Below are 20,302 nucleotides of genomic sequence, written 5' to 3' on the forward strand. Positions count from 1 at the left end.
TTGAACCGTTCTCAACATAACTATTTCTCATTTCGGGGTTTCACTATTTATTGGAGCAAATACAACAGCAAACAAATGTACTGATCCTTGAAAGCATGGACATAGTGATCATTATGTGTTCATATCTTATATGAGCTGTCCCTTGGAGACCACTGATATTATGTAAAGCAGAAATAGTACAAATAAATAAAAACTACAAAAGTCTGAAAATGCAAATAATATGCACCAAAATATATCACCCTCTCTGTCTCTTCAACTCATTTCCTGCTTTATCACGTGACACAGAGCAGTCATATGACACTCAGCTTACCTTACCAGGAAGAGGCATTGCAGCTCAGGGAAAAATCCAGGAAGAAGAGAGAAGAGAAGCTGAAGCTTCGAGTAAAAGGGTAAGAGACTGTCATTTTAACAATTTTCACAACTGTTTTTCAGTAATGTTTTGAGAAAATCTTGAAAAGACATTATCTGAGTATTACTATGGTGTATGTGCATGTGTGTAATTGTGTAAACAGGATGTCAGCAGCTCAAGTGTTTTTTTTTCTTGCCGAGATACAGTATTATACATAACTCATGCAATATTAAGAACACAAAACATATGGGGGGTGGTATATGGTAATGGGAGTGAGGCTCATCTTATTAAAGAACTGCTAATAAAGTATTTTAATCTCTTTTGGTCTCTATATAGAGCTCTGTTTGCATTGAAGTATGCATTGCAGTATGCGTGCATTCTCCTTTGTTTACATGAGGAGATTTTGTGCAATGGCTGAGGTAACTGATGTTATCCCCAAACTGCTAACTTTGTAAGTACAGTTGTCATTCACGCTGACACCAATGGCATCCCATGTCGACAATCTTAAATATTGAAACTGGATTTTTCACATATTTTCAATGCTCTAGAGTCCACTGGAAAGGGCATTTTTATCTCTGGACCCTACTGAAAACATTAACATTTTAGCAGACTGCTTCTGCTACTTCTACTGTGAACCTTTGCATCAGTTTGAGAGGCTCAGAATTTTCTAACAAGATCCTGCACTTCACTTTCAGATAAGAATAGATCTTACACCCCCTCCTACCAGTTTTGGGGATCTAGGTCCAGGTGATTTCCCTCTACTGACTTAAGCATTGCTTGACACATGGACAAAACGGCCTCAGCTAAGCAATAGTTGGCTAACACTCCTTTTGCAACAAAAATTGAAAGTTCTGTGAAACATACAGTACAGTATAATACTGTAGTGTGTAGGGGAACTACCTTAATTTGAGGTTGCATTCGTTGATGAAATAACGGGGCACCAAATTCCTCAGCTAAGAAGGACTGCAGAAATTAACTGCTATAAGGCTGATAAAATACTAACGAATGAACTAACGGTAAACCAGTCTGATAATCTGAAGCGTAAACTCTGGATACAGGGATCGTATATATTCAGCTTAAAAGGACACCGTCTAACCAGGACTTAAATCAAAATAGAATTTATTAAGCAGAATTATGGATAATGGGTGATATATTATGAATAATACAACAGAAGATATGACGTGATATGACAGAACACAAAAGAAACTTATGGCAAAGCAATGGTAAAACAAGTTTGGCGATAGTGAGAAGTAGTTGTAAAGGGAATAATGGGGACGCGAACGTAAAGTGAAGGGATTAAACGAGCAGTCGAGAGAATTTGGATAAATTAGCAGTATCTTAACCTCACGGACCAACTCTTATTCAAACCCGCTTAGCATGCCTACTTGACTGATGTCGTCCCGGTGTATTCTGCTCCAAACTAACTTGAAGATGCCCAGATAGTCGTCCGTGGCTTGATCTGCTCAGTGGTCTGGTGAAGGCCAAGCGCACCAAGGTGACGAGCTGATGTTGGACGGTGACGTCTCTGGAACTGGTTCTGAGGTGTCGGTTACAGATAAGGGACGGCTCCGGAGGGTCGTTAGTCGGACCAAGGATCAACAGCTGGCTGCAGGGTTTTGGTTCGGTTGAGTCTGTGAAGAATTATTTTAGACTGATAGTAACAAAATTGATAGTCTCTTCGATGGCCGATCGAAGAGGGTCTACAAAATTATTATTATTTGACTAAAAGGAAGGTTTACGGCAAACTATAGAAACACGTCTTCGGAAAATTAAATCACGCTACTCGGCATGGCTTTAGAGTAGCTCGAAGACGGGAAAAACTTAAAGAGCAAAACGACTGTACAAGACTAAGACAACTAAGAAGTAACAAACAAAACTAAGACATAACGTAACATAACTTAAGACAAGACTGAGTAACGCGCACTAAACTAGAACATAACTTGACAAGACTGAGTAGCGCGCCCTAAATTCATGCTGCGGCTGCAGACATTTAAATCTCGCTCCAGGGGCGTGTCTAATGGGCAGGTCGTTGAACATGTGAGACGCTTTGTGACGCGCAATCGCCTCAAGGAGCTGAACAAATCAATGATTCATACGAGGGGCTCATCTGCTTTTCACTATGGTCAATCACATATAATTTCAATGACAAATTTTCAATGACATTCCAACATTGTTCACAGCATGCATTAGACGCTTACTATGGTTGGGTGGCAACATTAAATGATAATCCTGGTACAGTTTCATCCCAACATGTATAATTACTCAATGTATAACTAATACCAAAAAATTAAAAAATAAAGAATAAAGAAATAAAGAAAGGCAGACTATATTTGCCAAGATGATTATCATCATTACGGTTACTTATCGATAAATGTGTCAAGTCAAGCATATTCAATCTGACGGTTAGGAACTTCTGGATGGCAGTATGGTTTTGTGGTGACAATTCAGACAAACTTTTATAAAACCATTAAAATCACAACTTGGTCATACTTCAGGTCAGAGATACTGGAAAAACATCAATATTATGTGTACGACGAGTCCTGCAAGTTGGAAACATGAAGAGTTAAGTTATCCTGGAGTATTGAGAAAAAGCACACAAACATATATCACCGGTTGCTTCAATGAATGTCCGGTTTACAACCCATCAGCATTTGCTGATGTTTGTGGATTCCTCTGAGGCATGCCATTTGTCTCTTCAGGCAGCTTTGTTGTATTGAGTCCTTGGGGCTATTGGGGGAGTAATTAGCATTGAGTGGGACATCCTGGTTAGGAGATAGGCGTTGACCTTTTGGCTCTCTTTCTTCAGTGTGTTAGCAAAGTAGTTTACTGAGCCAGACTTCCTGTCTCTCTTTGAAATCAGATTGCATTATAGGTAAACCAGATGGTCTATAATTCAATCAGTTGGCGGGTTTACACCTCCATTTCCCTTGAGTATCACCAGAAAAGGAGGGAAAGAAAGAGGTCATTTGGAGGCCGGTTCTGCTACAGTACATAATACTGCACCATTGAGATGTTACAGTACTGTGTACAGTATTCAGTACAGTACTGTAAATACAATAAAGTTTTGTGAAACATGCAGTGATTTATATTGAGATATTTTAGTACTGTGTATGGAACTTGGTATGGTATGGTACTATACAGCAAAGTACAGTATATACATTACTGTAAAAAAGCAAACCAATAACAATTCTTGGTTGCATTTCCCTACAGAATGGCTAGAAGACCTTCTGGGGGTGGACAGCAATGCCTGTTCACCCAACAGCAGGAACTTACCATTGTAGAAATAGTCAGAGCAAACAATGCATTCGGTCTCCACCAGCTACTTGCAGATAGGCAAGTATTTATCAACATAAATCGTGTAAGCATTATTAGGGTAAGGGTTATTTTTGTTTTATTTTCTCTTTACTGTATGAACTGTACTGTTAAGTATAGTACTGTACTGTAATGTACTGTATTGAGTTGATCTAATTTGTAACCTTACAGTAATTCTATTACAATACTTTTCATTTTTGGTTGTTGTAAAAATTTTTGTTGGGAAAAAACATAACAAAAACTGTGTAACAAACAGTGTTGCATTGATCTTCACAGAATGCTTTGAGAAACTGAATAAAAACAGTACAATGTTTTATATTAAGTACACCAGTGTGTTGCTGCTAATCTGAAAGTGTATTCATCTGAAGCAAGTGTGTGTCATTTTGTCATCAGTGACATTTTGACAGGATTGTTAGGTTTTGAGAGCAGAGTTTCAGTTTGACATAGATGTGAATGCTTTATCTCCCAGTGTTGTGTCTGTTTGCTTGTGTGTAGAGTTTTGACACAGTGGGCTCTATTTTCAATTCTGCCGCCGGCGTGGTGCAGGGTGTGCAACCCGCACAGTGGTATTTTCGTGCAGCGCAGGCAGGTGCACAGCGCACTTGGTGTTTTGGTAAACCGAGGCGCACAGAGGTACGCCAGGATGGGCGTTGCGGCGCAGTAGTGGGAGGTGTCGGCATAATCAGCTGGTGGATTTGGATTTTCGTTCCATTTTGGTCCACGCCGGCGGCATAAAAGTGCACTGGAAGCTTGCCACCCCAGACCTGGTCAACTCTGTGCGCCAGCGGCGCACCAGTGGAGTCGTGCGCTCACGTCACCAATACCTCACAGGCAGGTTTCCACAGTGTCTGGCATTTCACTGCGATCAATAATTATCAACAGCCGCAATTCAATGCAACTATCTGAGTCAGCACATACAGTCAGACCTATATTTCTATATTTTGATCAGTATCTCATCTGACCACATCGCAAGCACGTTATTCAACCTGACCGAATGTACACAGGTGAAACAGAGATGTCTGGTGATCTGTGACTCAAATTGCCTGGTGACAAATATGCATGCCAATTTCCCCGGGTCTGCACATGTTCATCGTTCATCGTGGCGAATTCTAGCATCCCTACAGTCTTTCAGGGGGACACCCCTCTGGATGGGTGGCTACTAGGTGATAACGGCAATCCACTGAAAATGTGGTTGATGACGCCATATATCACACCATCAACAAGACGGCAGCGTGGTTTTAACAGTGTTTTCAGCAGTGCTCGGTCAGTCATCGAACACACATATGGGGTTCTCAAAATGTGTTTTAAATGTCTGGACTGGACAGGTGGTTCATTAACATTCAGCCCTCAGAGTGTCGGTGCATTCTTCGTGGCATGTTGCGTTTTACACAACATGGCTGTACGACGTGGATGTCACTATGAACTCACGGAGGACACATTAGGGGACTTAAGAAAGAGAGAGGCCGAACTGCATGTGCCATGTCAACTGGGAGAGCAGCAGAGCGCACGGGAGAGGAGGGAGCGCCTTGCCGCCCAGCTTTGTCATTAAGTGAGTATTTGCGGTTACATCAGTTCAAAAAACATCTGACGATCAATAATTTTTTACACTAAACAGATAGACAGTATTGAAATAAATTTTGCGAGGCTGAGCCTGAACCTCCTGGACCAGGACGTCAGTCTCCTCCTGGGAGAAGTTTGGGCGTCAGACAGTTTCCTGCGCGGGCTCAGTCATCCTCGAAACTTGCCATGCGCCTAGCCAGCGGCGTTTTTAAAGTTGAGGCAAGGAGCTGGTGTGATTGATGAAGATTGGACTCGGCTGTGTCAAACCCACTCCACGCCTTCTCCCCTCCCTCCTTCCGAGTTGCGCCGCTGGGTGGGATTGAGATGAGAAGGGCGAGGACTTTCGCCGGCGGCACAGTGCATGAAAATACCAAAATCTGTGCCGCCACGCCCCATCGGCGAAGCGGACCTGACTTTGCGGCGTGACTGTGCCGCACCGGCCGCAGAATTGAAAATAGAGCCCAGTGAGCCAAGTTGCAATAAGTGTTCAAACAAAGGGCAAAAACTGTAATTTGATAGTACCTTACATCTGAAATGGCAGAACATTTTATCTTGTATAAAAATTTCTTTGCCAACTCTCCCATCGTTAAAATGGTCTTCCCTGCCATTGTCACTTTTAGGGAGAATAAATGGAATTAAATTGAATGTTCTTCCTAGGTTTAATTTTCTTTTCCAGATGCTTCCATGTTTTTTATCTGTGGAGTTTTTCAAATCAATAAACAGTTCCCTCTCAAGATTTATTTGGAATAATAAAAAACCTCGGATCAGTTTAAAGACGCTCATGAAGCCAGAATCTATGGTTTCTATGGAATCTTGGTTTGCCTAACCTTCAATATTATTTTTGGGCAGCTCAATTAAGGAACATGATATCATGGTCAATGGAACGATATGAGTCCCTGTGGTTTCAGATGGAAGCAAAACCATTTGAACCTCTGCCTCTCATCTCCTTACTATTCATTAATCACTTCGAAAAGATAAAAACATGGACAAATGCTTCTCTGTTTTTAATACACTGCAAACTTGGAGAGACTGTAGAAAAAAAAGTGGAATCATATCATGTACCTCTATTTATTCTCCGATTTTTCAGAATCCAGACTTGAATACTCAAATTACAATGGTTAATGTGGGTCAATGGATAAATTCGGGTGTAACACAATTCAAAGACTTGTTAAATTTGAACATGCAGTTGAAATCCTTTATTGATGTAAGATCAGAATATAACATTCCCAACAAACATTTTTTAAAATATTTACAAATTCGGAGCATTACTCATTCACTTATTAAAGAAAAGAAATTACGGCTTGGATTATCTGAAGTTGAAGACAATCTGTTATCTTCAAACACAATTAAAGGAAAAATTAGCAAATTTTATAATATTTTATCAAGAGAAGGCCAATCGTCTTTCCTATTATTAAAAAATATTTGGGAGAAGGAGTTGGAAAGAAATCTAGAAGACAATGCCTGGTTAAATATCTGTGAAAGAATACATTTCCCATTCACAAGTTATAAAATTAAGGAAGCTAATTTCAAATTCATCCTACTTAACTAAATAAATAATAAAAATGCATAAAATATCAAAGGATATTTTACCAAAGTGTCCCAGATGTAAAAAGATGGAGGGATCATTCATGCATATGTTCTGGGAATGTGATCTTTTAAAAAGTTATTGGAACTCAATCCATTCCCTCACACAATCAGTTTTGAACATAAAATTTGAGCTAAACAGGAGTTTATATTTACTAAATAACACATATAAATTTACAGTTAGATAACAAAAAATGCAGGATATTAATTCTGGTTACTTATTTTGCAAAGAAATGTATACTTTTATTCTGGAAGAATGATTCCCCTCCATCTTTTAAGATTTTCCTTGATCAATTGTCAGCATTCTTACCCTTAGAAAAACTAACTTTGAAAAAATACAATAATGGTCATCTATTCCATGAATTTTGGTTCCCTCTGCTCTCTTTTTTGGAGAAATGTTGAAGGCTGTATGTTGCCCTACTGCTGTCATTTATTTATTATTTATTTATTTTTATGCATCTATCTGTCTTTGAGTTTTGTTGCCCCTATATATATATATATATATATATATTTTTTTTTTTTTTTTATTTATTTTTTTTTTCTGTTTATATATATATATATATATATATATATATATATATTTTTTTTTTCTGTTTTTTTCTGTTTTGGATTGTTTCCTTGTTTGTTCTCCTTGTTGTCCTTTTATTGGGGGCATATATTATTATGCATATATTTTCCAGTGATACTTTCACAACGTGCTGTTACAGGAGTAGTGCATCTCTGTGGGGATGCAGTGTCTAGTGCCTTACTACTGGTCAGGCAAGTGCTTTCACTACACCCTCATGAAGGTTCTCTGGCTGCAGCAATTTAACAGATGGTGAATGTTTTTTCTCCCTCCTTGGCCATGCTTTAACAGTCTGAAGAAGCATGGTGTTGTGGACATTAGCTTTCAGTTTCACCGTGCTGGACACAGAGGACATCTCAGCATTGGTACTGCTGCTGTCAGAATCTGTCATAGATTCACTCTGATCACAAACTGAGTGATAATGGTAATAAACAAGGCACAGGAAACACCTTTAGCACCATTAACAAAATTTTGCTGTGTGTTTTGCACCTAAGCACATGTAGCATCTTTTCCGTTTTCCCAGACAACATAACAGAATTGTCTGGATCAAGTTCAGTAGTTTGGACATAGTTTCACTTAATATGTTCAGGCAGTTGAATTGTTAGTTTATATACAACACTGAGCAGAGCACTGAGCAGAAGTAGTAGTGAACTAGGAGGAGTAAAATGCCAAAAGCAGTGTCAGTTGATGTCTAACTCATGAAAGTAGCTTAAATATCACTTGTTGAGTAAGAAATGAAGACGATTGAATTGTCAGTTTACAACATTCTTCATAGTACACACAAATGTGAATCAGTTAAACATAAATTTATCAAAAAACATTCTGTATATTTGCCTGTGTGTGAGCAAATGTTAAGTAAATGTTTAATTTGGACATTTCTTCTTTTAGGAATGGGGCCCTTAGCAACAACTCTCTTTGCCCTCATCTCTCTGACTGTGGCCCTAGACAACGGATTGCTGAGGACCCCACCTATGGGATGGATGGCCTGGGAACGCTTCCGCTGTGACATTGACTGTAAAGATGACCCAGAGAACTGCATCAGGTATGATTAATTGCTGAATTTCTGTGATTTAGCTTACCTGATTTTTTTTTATGTTATTAGTGATACAGTGCTGAGCACTGAACACTCTTGTTCTTCTGCATGTTCTTCTTCTTTATTATTAGTGATACAGTGCTGAGCACTGAACACTCTTGTTCTTCTGCGTGTTTCTTCTTCTTATTTATTATTATTATTAGGGCCACGGGGCAATTGCCCTGAGGCCTATTGCCCCTACAGCTATGAAATAGCCCTACTGTTATACTGTTTTTTCTTTTTATTATTATTAGTGATACAGTGCTGAGCACTGAAGACTCTTGTTCTTCTGCATGTTTCTTCTTCTTCTTCTACTTCTTCTTATTAGTGGGCGAGCTGGAAGGTTGCACTTGCGCTTCTCACTATTTATTATTAGGGCCACGGGGCAATCGCACTGAGCCCTATGCCCCTACAGCTATTGTTATACTGCGTGTTTTTTCTTTTTAGGGTTCACGGGGCAATCACCCTGAGGCCTATTGCCCCTACAGCTATGAAATAGCCGTAGTGCAAAGCACTGAACACTCTTGTTCTTCTGCGTGTTTGTTCTTCTTTATTATTAGGGCCACGGGGCAATCGCACTGAGGCCTATTGCCCCTACAGCTTCGCCCCGAGCCCTATTGTTATACTGGGTGTTTTTTCTTATTATTCTTCTACCGTGTCAAATTTCGATTCGCTGCTAGTCCTACAGTTTTGAGAGCACCCAGGCGATATATATATATATATATATATATATATATATATATATATATATATATATATATATATATATATATATATATATATATATATATATATATATCAAAACATGCGTCTTGATCGGGATCGGTGTGCTATTATTTTTCTCTACAGAATACGAAAATTTCCCATAAGAAATGAATGGGAGGAGGTAAAAAAAAAACGAACAAATCATTGGACTTTTTCTACTGCCTACTGCTCCGGCATATGTTCATCTAGAGACGCCATTCCAACTTTAAAACTTAGACAGTCTTGCCTATTGGTGTATTATTCCACGTTTTGATAGGTTGTATAGTTTTTGATCAATCGCTGATCAATGACCATGATCGTTTTGGGAGAAATTTTGAAATTATAATGGGTGTGTATTGCACGGAATGTTTAGGCTAGAGTGGAGGAGACCAACTGCCAGAGTGGAGAGACGCTCTGAAAAGTGTCTGAATTTTTTTCTTTCCACGCTCCTCCAAACCACAAATTTCACTCTATGCATTTGAAATTTGCCAAGGTTGTAGTGCCACTTGTGCTGATTCTCACAATGTGCCTGGCTGAACAATAGGACTTATGATGTTTGACTTCTGAACCTCTGAGCGAAGAGAGTAACTCTGACCTGGCCCATAAGGTCCAATACAAATCAAAAACAGGAGAGACAGAAGCCAACCATTTTTTAACTCGCTCTAAAATCCACATTTTTGACCCCAGCAAAAAAAATAAACTGATCAGCGTGTACAGCAAAGCCTTGTAGCTTTGATGGTGAAGAAATTCCGGCAATAGGAGTTTTGTTGTTTGCGTGAGAAGCGTTTGTTTGAGGGGTCACGAGGCCAAATTCAGACGTTTCTCAGACGCTCACAGAGCCAAAAGGACCCATCACCATGGCGACCGCTGGAGATTATAATGGGTGTGTATTGCACGGAATGTTCATGTCAGAGTGGGTTCTGTCACCAATGGGGGGGGGGGGGGGGGGGGCGGACAAAACTCCAGATTTTTTTCTCTTTCCACACTCCTCCCAGCCACAATTTACACTCTACACGCATGATTTTTTTTCCAAGTCTTCAGACAAATTTGTTCTGTCTCTCATAATGTGCTCAAAAAATCAGAGAGACTTGCAAAGGCAGAAAATGGCTGTTCCTCTCCACATTTTTGTCTGCCCCTGTCTGTCTACCTGGGGGGCCCCTATCGTCAATGGCAACCAGCTCAAATTGCCGTGGCAACCTCTGAGCCTCAGTACCTCTCTGTGCACTCCTCTGCCACACACACACAAACACATGTGTAGATTCAGCTGCAGCTATGCAGCTGATTCAAATGATCAGCTCAACATCAAGCTGTGCAGTGTCTTGATAATGAGCCACAGCTGAGCCTATTACTGGTGAGTTTGAAATGGTTTGATATCAGGTTGTTGTGCTAATATGCTAATGATTAGCATGCTAATGCTAACATGCTGACCTACATTAAAATGATTCTTAAGTGCATTCTAATGGTGTTTGAGATCTTTTTAATGTGTTATTTGACTTGCTAATGTTAGTTTAGCATTGTGGCTGATGCTAAAATGAGGTCCTATGAACAGGATTGACTTTTGCTATCAGGTTGTTGTGCTAATATGCTAGCCCTAGCCACACACCCCAGCGTTTGCGCACTGTATCACTCAAAATTTCCTGCCAGGGGGAACTTGTCCAGTTTTATTTGATATTGATATTTTGAGCAAAGACACCAAAGGCTTAATCACTATCAAGATAACAGACTGAGGTAGAAATCAATCAATGTCCAGCAATTAATCAGATGACAAAGAGAATACAGTCAGAGTGCAGAGCAAAAGAGGGGACTGCACCCAGAGTAAGAAACCATACAATGAGTTACATACTTCTGCTTCTGCAGTGCAGAGTTGTGACAAACAAATTGTGCTTTCTGTCAAACACTGTGGCAGTCTGGTAGATTTTTGGAGAATCCCTAAACCCTCTCTTGGAATAATGGCATGAAGGGTGCAAAATTTCAAATATGTCAGACTCATGGCCACTGATTTACAGTCAAAAAGATTTCCAAGATTCTTTTATTGTCATATACATATACTTATACTCACAATATAACATCATCACCAGTAATGAAATTTTGCTTGGTGTAAAATATTCAAGAATATATAATATATACATATAAAAATAAATATGAATAAAATAGAGATAGCAGCTTTATAAAAATAGAATAGAATAAAAATACAATAAAAACACAACAGATTTATTACTTTGCTGTGGTGCCATCCATCGGTGAAAACCCATTGCATTAAGCAGAATTTCTTGGAGCCGGACAGAAGCTGAGACTGGCTGGTTTCAGTTTGTTTATCCCATTATCGCAAATTAATTTACTCATTATCTAATAATAAAGTCAATTTCTTATGATCACTATTATTTTGTCATCTCCAGACAAACAAGAAGACTGTCTCATCTTCTGCCGTGATACCACACTGCTCAAAAAAAAATAAAGAGAACACTTAAACAACACAATGTAACTCCAAGTCAGTCACACTTCTGTGAAATCAAACTGTCCACTTAGGAAGCAACACTGATTGACAATCAATTTCACATGCTGTTGTGCAAATGGAATAGACAACAGGTGGAAATTATAGGCAATTAGCAAGACACCCCCAATAAAGGAGTGGTTCTGCAGGTTGTGACCACAGACCACTTCTCGGTTCCTATACTTTCTGGCTGATGTTTTGGTCACTTTTGAATGCTGGCGGTGCTTTCACTCTAGTGGTAGCATGGGACGGAGTCTACAACTCACACAAGTGGCTCAGGTAGTGCAGCTCATCCAGGATGGCACATCAATGCAAGCTGTGGCAAGAAGGTTTGCTGCATGAGGGTGGTATGAGGGCCCGACGTCCACAGGTGGTGCTTACAGCCCAACACCATGCAGGACGTTTACCATTTGCCAGAGAACACCAAGATTGGCAAATTCGCCACTGGCGCCCTATGCTCTTCACAGGTGAAAGCAGGTTCACACTGAGCACATGTGACAGACGTTACAGAGTCTGGAGACGCCATGGAGAACGTTCTGCTGCCTGCAACATCCTCCAACATGACCGGTTTGGCAGTGGGTCAGTAATGGTGTGGGGTGGCATTTCTTTGGGGGGCCGCACAGCCCCCCATGTGCTCGCCAGAGGTAGCCTGACTGCCATTAGGTACCGAGATGAGATCCTCAGACCCCTGATATGCTGATGCGGTTGGCCCTGGGTTCCTCCTAATGCAAGACAATGCTAGACCTCATGTGGCTGGAGTGTGTCAGCAGTTCCTGCAAGACGAAGGCATAGATGCTATGGACTGGCCTGCCCGTTCCCCAGACCTGAATCCAATGGAGCACATCTTAGACCCCAGGAAGAATAGCTGCTGCGTGGCAAAAGCTAATGGGGATCTAAATAAACTAAACTAAACATCTGGGAAATCATGTCTCGCTCCATCCACCAAAGCCACGTTGAACCACAGACTGTCCAGGAGTTGGCAGATGCTTCAGTCCAGGTCTGGGAGGAGATCCCTCAGGAGACCATCCGCCACCTCATCAGGAGCATGCCCAGGCATTGTAGGGAGGTCATACAGGCACGTGGAGGCCACACACATTACTGAGCCTAATTTTGACTTGTTTTAAGGACATTACATCAAAGTTGGATCAGCCTGTAGTGTGTTTTTCCACTTTAATTTTGAGTGTGACTGCAAATCCAGACCTCCATGGGTTAATAAATTTGATTTCCATTGATAATTTTTGTGTGATTTTGTTGTCAGCACATTCAACTATGTAAAGAACAAAGTATTTAATAAGAATATTTCATTCATACAGATCTAGGATGTGTTATTTTAGTGTTCCCTTTATTTTTTTGAGCAGTGTATATGTGCATATGCTACCTAAATTTGGATCCAGTTGCAGAGTGTATTCAAGAGTTTCATTTATGTAAAAAATGTGGAGGATTACATCACATTTGTATAGTGGTGAAAATTTGTCAAAATGGCATAAAACTGGTAAGCAGAAATTAATGTTAGAGTGTAGAGTGTGTTTACATGACCTAAGCCCATTGGGAAGGCCAGGTTTGGACAAAAAGTTTGAAATGATAAAAAAGGTCTGCATGGCTGAGAAACGCTCTTTCTCTGTCCACCCTGTTCACAGGGAAGATCTGTTCAAAGACATGGCTGACCGGCTGGTTGAGGATGGGTGGAAGGAGCTGGGCTACAAGTATGTAATCATAGATGACTGCTGGATGTCATTGCTGAGAGATGAACAAGGGAGGCTGCAGCCTGAACCCTCCAGGTAGGTCTACTTCCTTCACATTGTAGATTCAGCACGTCTGTGTTGTGTCAACATTACTGTGCAATCATTTGTTTAGAAAGCCCTGCAGTAGAGACTGTTGACAGTTGAATTCATTTGAATTATTCTAATGACCTCTTGAAGTACAGTTTTGCTTTCGAAGATTTCAATAAACATAATCTGCCATTCTGAGTTTGCATTGTGGACCTAATTAGCAAGTCCATCCTCACCAGGCAGTTTCACTCATGGGCAAAACTGCAGTTTTATGGGTCTCGACCCTCAGACTGGGATCCGGTGTATTACTGGTTAATTGCTATCTCGCTTAACTGTTTCAGCACAGATTATTCAAAAATGATTCTTCTTTTTGTGATGTTTTTGGTGATTGACAGATATTTTTATTATGTTTTAAATAAAAATGTTGTTTGTGATTAATGCCTCCTTCTTATTGTCTGTTGGTGCGTACCTCGACATGCATCTTAAATGTATAAATGGGGCGTGTGTAACTGAAACACTTGGCTCATGCTTTAGTTAGCTTCCTGTAAAATAACAGTGTTTGCTTGCTTTCCTCCAGGTTCCCAGGGGGCATTGCAAAACTGGCGAGGTATATCCATGACCGTGGACTGAAGCTTGGCATCTATGCAGACATGGGCACTCACACATGTATGGGATTCCCAGGCACCACACTAGATAAAATTGAGATTGATGCCCAGACTTTTGCTAGTTGGGGGGTAGATTATCTGAAGTTTGATGGCTGTTACTCAAATCCTGTGGAACAAATGCTGGGTAAGAGCATCTCCGAGCCTATTAAAATACATGGAATGATGTACCTGAAAACCTAAAATTCTTTAGTACAAGAAGCCACCTGAGATCATTGGTTAGCCATAGCAAGTGTTTTCTTGTGTCACACAGGTTATCCTCTGATGTCCAAGGCTTTGAATGCTACAGGCAGACCTATAGCCTACTCCTGTAGTTGGCCTGCCTATTTGGGAGGACTTCCACCTACAGTGAGTGTCATCTCTACATCACTGTCAAACCATGTTGTTGGGTGATTGGAATTTGGACAGAGCTGTGCCAATATCCTTAAACAAGACTGGATGTATCACTGCACTGAGACTTGAAACTTCTTGAAACAAGTGTATTTGTATTGAAAACTTTTTTTTTTTTTTTTTTTTGCTAATTTTCGAACCCATTAACCATATCAGGGTGTTAGAGCCAATGTACGTGAGAAAAAAAATATGTAGCCAGGGACGGGGGTTGTATGAGAGAAAAAAAAAAAGAATTTACAAGATTAAACCCATAAAGTTAGAAGAAATAATGGTGGTTGGAGGTTGGATTAACCTCATCACACCACAGACACCTCCTTTTGGCATGTATTATGTCTGCAGTTGATGATCTAATCATGGACATGGGACTTTGGGCTGCTGAGGTGGCTGCAGCATCCCATAAAATCTGGCATTATAAAAACCACTGGTTTATGAAAAACTTATGACTTTCTTTTTTTTTCAGCATTTGTGGCAGGAAATAGGTATTACATTGTTTTTTCTACTTTAATTGTCAATATGTATTAGTCTATAATACTTCTTTCAAAGTGACATGATTAATGCAAAAACCATGAATGTTGCATATAATTTAGTATAACGTCATTATATAGACTTTCTCTTAGCACTCCAAACTGTGAAACTGATGAATCAAAATCTACTCAGCAATGGGATTTAGCAATAAAGAAATACTCCTGATTTTAGCCCAGAATCACCATATTATCATAAACATACAGACTTTGAGGAGATAATGCAATGAATTGGGCCTATTCAAAAAAGTACAACATACTGATTTGGATGATGTGATAACTTTTGTGCATTTGGAATGTAATGGACAGATGCAAGGATATTGCTGGTTACATCTATGAGCAATTTCTTTGGAGTCTGAATGCTTATGATAATATGGTGATTCTCGGCCTTATACAAGGCAAGTGATGGTGTCTGTGATGTAATGAGCCTGACTTTTTAAAACTGCAGTAGGTAACTTGTATAAAAGTAATTTTTTGTCATATTTGCTAAAACTGTCCCTATGCCCAGACAGCAGAACATGAAACATGTAATCTGTGAAAAAACACAGCTCCATTTGTCCCACTTACTGCTCCCACTGTGCAAGAATTTGAAGAATTTGCAAGAATCCACCGCGCCCGACACAAAACAACCAGTCAGAGCCAGAGGAGTGTCTGAGGGAGTGTCTGACATCTGTCAGTCACTACTCACACATGCTGTGAACCGCCCCCTCCCTCCGCTCATGCTGCCGGCTGCCGCCAAATCAAACAGCTCTCTGAATGGCGTCAGGAGGCTAGTGAAAGCTATGGCAGAGCAACAGCCACCCACAAAGGAGAAACTGCCCATACCACCGCTGCCAACAATAGCATATGGCTAAGACAACAAATAACCATAAAGCTAATATGGTGATTGTTACAGTAACACTCTGCAGTGTGTACGGTATGTTAGTGACTGTGATGTAGCGGCTAGGCAGAGTTAGCTTGTTTCCGATGCGAAGGCTAACGTTACTGGTTGTCACGGCAGCAGGGCAGACGTGGCAGGGAGGAGGGGCTTGGAGGCAGGGCATGAGTGCAGTGGAGAGGGAGGGAGAGTGACGTGAAACTTGTGTTGTGGAATTTTCAGGCTAAGTCTGCTTTCTTCTCAATCTTACCCACTGCAGCTTTAAAGTGTTGCCATGTGGTTCCTTCACAAAAAGTTTATTCTCATGTATTTGTGACTTTCAAATTTATCAAACATGCTCTCAGAGCATTTCTGAGTTTTTTCTCATAAATTTCTGACTATATAATCTCAGAGATTATCATAAATTTGCAAGTTTAATCTTTGAAATGATTTTTTTCTCAGAATATCGTCCCCCTTCCCAGGCTCCATAACTATTTTTTTAATCTGCAATGGCCCTTGTATGCCATTGTAGGTAAAATAAGATTTTTAGCTATGCAGTGGCATGGCTCTCTGAATGGCAAATTCTGTTTCTGCTCCTACCAGGTGAACTACTCTCTGCTGGGGGATATTTGTCATTTGTGGAGGAATTACCATGATATCCAGGACTCATGGGACAGTGTGCAAGGCATCATTGAGTGGTTCTCCGTCAACCAGGACGATCTGCAGCCGGTTGCAGGGCCTGGACGGTGGAATGACCCTGACATGGTAAGATTGATTGGTCTTCATTATGGATCCTATACCTCCAAACATTACAACTGCTAGTACAGGTAATCAGAGCTCTAACTGCTGTCTCTCAGGGTATATTCACACCCAAGGTTAATTTGCTCCAAACCATTGTGAAAGGTTTTTTTTTTTTTTCCTTCATTTTTGTATTTGGTTGACAGGGTAGGGTAGTCACTTTGACAGTCATATGACACACAGATAAATAATGACACACACAGACATTTTCCACATACAGCAGGTCAGGACCATACTCTTTAATGTACAAGCAGCCAACAATTCCCCTATAAGCAAGCACTTGGTGACAGCAGTGAGGAAAAACTTCTTAATAGGCAGAAACCTTAAGCAGAACCAAGCTCTGGATGGGCAGCCATCTGCCTCAACCCTATGGGTAGAGTAGTAGAAAGGAGGAGGGGTGGACAGAGGTCGAGAGAGGGAGAGATAGAGAGAGAGAAAGAGGAATGCACAGCAATGATAATAATAATGACAGCTATAATAAAGGACACATGACTATAATAATCAAGCATATGAAATTAAAAGTATATGTTATAATAATATATTATAGTTTATGTACATCATAATGATACTGTGTATATCAACCTCTCAGCTCTTGTGTGCCTTACTATACATTCATTGCCAATGACCCATTTTTTAAATGTCTATTCATGCCTCACATAGCTCTGATATCTTTCTTCAGCTCATCATTGGAAACTTTGGTCTCAGTGTGGACCAGGCTCGCTCTCAGATGGCTCTCTGGGCGATAATGGCTGCACCTCTCATTATGTCTAATGACCTTCGAAACTTGGACAGCAGTGCAAGGGCCATACTACAAAACAAAGTGGCTATTGCCATCAACCAGGACCGAATGGGCATACCAGGAAGACGCCTCCTGCAGGTCATCATCATTAAAATAGTAAATAGTATACACAATAATACAGTAGTGTTAATGATGTTAAATGTTGAAGAGGGAAGAAATTGGGGATTTGGATGAATAGATTGGCTCTATGAAAATCAAGGGATGTGTTTTTAAAAAACTTTTTCATTTTCTTTCTTTATTTTGTGTATGTGTTGTGTGAATGTATGTGTGTGTGTGTGCATGTGCATGTCTGTTTGTTATTACACAGGAGAAGAGTCATATTGAGGTTCACTGGAGGCCTCTGTCTCATTCAGCCAGCTCCCTCGTATTCTTGAGTCGACGGACAGACATGCCCTACCTCTACCACACCTCTCTGGCTAAACTCAACTATAATGCTGGCAACTATGAGGTTTATTCACCCTCTATGTGTTAGCCTGTGTATTCATATTTGGATGAATGTGTGCAGAATGTGATAATTTGCTAATTGTTTCTGACATATACTCAATTGAAAATCCTACAATGCATTGAATGTTTTAAACGTCTGTAAATGCAGTTTTTTTTTTGTTTGTTTTTTTTTTTTTTACAAATTATTGTGTTCTGTTTTTATTTACTTTTAAAGTAGTACTGGAGTTGTAAACATGTAACTGTTTTGGTTCTTTTGTGAAGAAAAAATGTCAAATATTCTCTGGTCCATATATGTAAGTATGTATGCGTGTGTGTGTGTATAACATGTATGTATCCTCTTCCCTTGCTTTTAGGTCTATGACGTGTTTACTGGCTTGACGATGACAGGGTTAGATGCCACCACAGAGTTTACACTCTCCATCAATCCCTCAGGTGTGGTCATGTGGTATGTCTCCCCAGAACAACCGTCAAAACAGACTGACAAACTCCATTACCAGCACAAGAAAGCCTAAAAATTCACGTTCCACAAAGGTAAACCAGGGCATCATACTGTGTTATGAAGGAACTGTTTCAGAGAACAAAAATGCTGATTAAAATGTTGATCTAAAAATGGGATTTTTGGAATAATATAAAGTGCTGACAGGCTCAAACACAGCCTTGTCAGCTTGATCTTGGCTTATTGTTGAACAGATTTTTCTTTTGCGCTTATGTCTTCCTGACGGAAATATAACATTCTTTAATTTTGTGTTCTTTTTCATTTTGTTTAAAATAAAAAAAACTAAATGTTGTCCTTGTTTGCGATGTTTGTCCCAGGAAGAATTTAATTTTGTCACAATATTGTACATTCTACTAGTGCCAAAAGCAATGGGGATATGAACCAGAGGATCTCTCTATGTTTCATCTGTGGATGAATAGTAGGAAAGTAACCCCTGGGCAGGCAGAGATAAAAAGCAATATCCCTTTATTTTCTTTCTTTTTTTTTTTTTTTTCAGATCATTTCATATCTGATAACTACTATATACCTCGAAAGTAGTTAAGAGGGGAGCAAAGCACTGAACCACTTTGAAGTCATTGAGATGAAAATTGTTCATTACTTTGAACTTTGAAGTCAAATGGTTTATGGTTCATTTAAAACAGCTGCAATCAACCCCCAATGCATATTAGGCTTTTTGGCAAAATATACAATTTCTCAGCTGTTTGCAATAAACAAATTACACAAGTACTGTTTAAGTAGTTCAATGAAACTAATATTAGGAGGGTTTTGGTCCAAATTCAACACAAAATTTTACTTTTAATCACCATTGCAGTCTCAAAATTATTCAACCCCTTCATGATAAGCATCTTCAATACTTAGTAGTGCACCATTTTGCTGTTATGATCTGCTGCAAATGTGATGCATAACCACACACCATCCTCTGACAACATTCCTGAGGAATCTTAGCCCATTCCTCATGGGCAATGGCCTCCAGTTCAGTAATATTCTTGGGTGTGCGCTTTGCCTTGTTGGCTTGAAGAGCCAGCTTCTTCTTGTCTTGCAGTTTCTTCGCACCTTTCCATTTTGTCTCAATTTTTCGAAGATCCTAACAGATTACATTACGACACAAAAGGGGGGAAGTGTTTCATGATATGATTGGGTGAGATGGGTCACGTGTCAGTGTAGAAAATAACCTATGGGCCGCAGACCAGCGTGTGTTGAGGGCTGGTTGGGAGTTATGAACAAACTCTTGCGCTGACTTTTTTTTGTGCTGAGTGCATTACACTGGCAGGACCAAAGTGAAAGGGGTTGATGTTTAACAATGTGATTGGGCCAGCCCATTGTCAATCGGGCTGCTGATCAACTGTCTGGTATTATGGGCTGGTCAGACCAATATTTAAAATAAAAAAAAAGTGGCCGACTGTCGGCCCAAATAACGTGTCGGCCCACCGGGAAAATGCCCGCTATGCCAGATGGAAAGTCTGTCCCTGGTATGCGCCTTACTGTGCAAATTGAAACCTCAGTGCCCGCTGCCCCCAAATCTTGCTGCAGGTGTTCTGCAGTTACTCAAGGGTTTTTGACCACTTGCTTCTGATGGCAGCTGCTGATAGTTTCCTCTTTCTGCCACGTCCAGGTAGTGTAGCCACTGTTCCTTTAACTTTGAACTTGCGATCTATGCTTCCAACTGTATCTCTAGGAACACTCAGAGCTTTTGCTATCTTTTTGTACCCTTTTCCTTGGTGTGCAAGGTAATGATCTCTTCTCTGAACTTTCTGGACAATTCTTTTGACTTAGCCATAGTTCTAACATGCAATCAAATGTCAATCTCAACAAACTACTAGCCAGTCCAGGTATTTATGTGTTCTATCTCAAGCACACATAAACTAATGAAGTCCTTGATTAGTTGCATTA

General features: G+C 40.1%; 1 protein-coding gene across 2 annotated transcripts; it reads left to right on the plus strand.

Annotated features, from left to right (window-relative positions):
- Positions 1 to 296: 296 nt before the first annotated feature.
- Positions 297 to 18,704, plus strand: LOC139333865 (alpha-N-acetylgalactosaminidase-like). 2 transcript variants are annotated; one of them, XM_070966545.1, is made up of 9 exons: positions 297 to 389; positions 8,259 to 8,412; positions 13,315 to 13,455; positions 14,024 to 14,235; positions 14,362 to 14,456; positions 16,479 to 16,640; positions 17,353 to 17,550; positions 17,780 to 17,920; positions 18,270 to 18,681. In XM_070966545.1, exons 2-9 carry the CDS (start codon positions 8,261 to 8,263, stop codon positions 18,426 to 18,428), a joined length of 1,260 nt encoding a protein of 419 aa, XP_070822646.1. In that variant the 5' UTR covers positions 297 to 389; positions 8,259 to 8,260; the 3' UTR covers positions 18,429 to 18,681. The 2 variants fall into 2 exon arrangements, with proteins under 2 accessions (XP_070822646.1, XP_070822647.1); XM_070966546.1 differs by lacking the exon at positions 297 to 389 and having other exon boundaries at positions 7,657 to 8,412; positions 18,270 to 18,704.
- The last annotated feature ends 1,598 nt before the right edge of the window (positions 18,705 to 20,302 follow it).

The sequence above is a fragment of the Chaetodon trifascialis genome, chromosome 7 (assembly GCF_039877785.1).
Source record: "Chaetodon trifascialis isolate fChaTrf1 chromosome 7, fChaTrf1.hap1, whole genome shotgun sequence".
NCBI classification, from domain to species: domain Eukaryota; kingdom Metazoa; phylum Chordata; class Actinopteri; order Chaetodontiformes; family Chaetodontidae; genus Chaetodon; species Chaetodon trifascialis.

Bases quoted from the DNA above. Each gene is read 5' to 3' on its own strand.
- LOC139333865 (XM_070966546.1), top strand. From the start codon at position 8,105: ATGAAGACGATTGAATTGTCAGTTTACAACATTCTTCATAGTACACAC. The intron at 8,413-13,314 runs GTATGATTAATT...CCCTGTTCACAG, and splicing joins GACCCAGAGAACTGCATCAG to GGAAGATCTGTTCAAAGACA. The intron at 14,236-14,361 runs GTAAGAGCATCT...TGTGTCACACAG, and splicing joins TCCTGTGGAACAAATGCTGG to GTTATCCTCTGATGTCCAAG.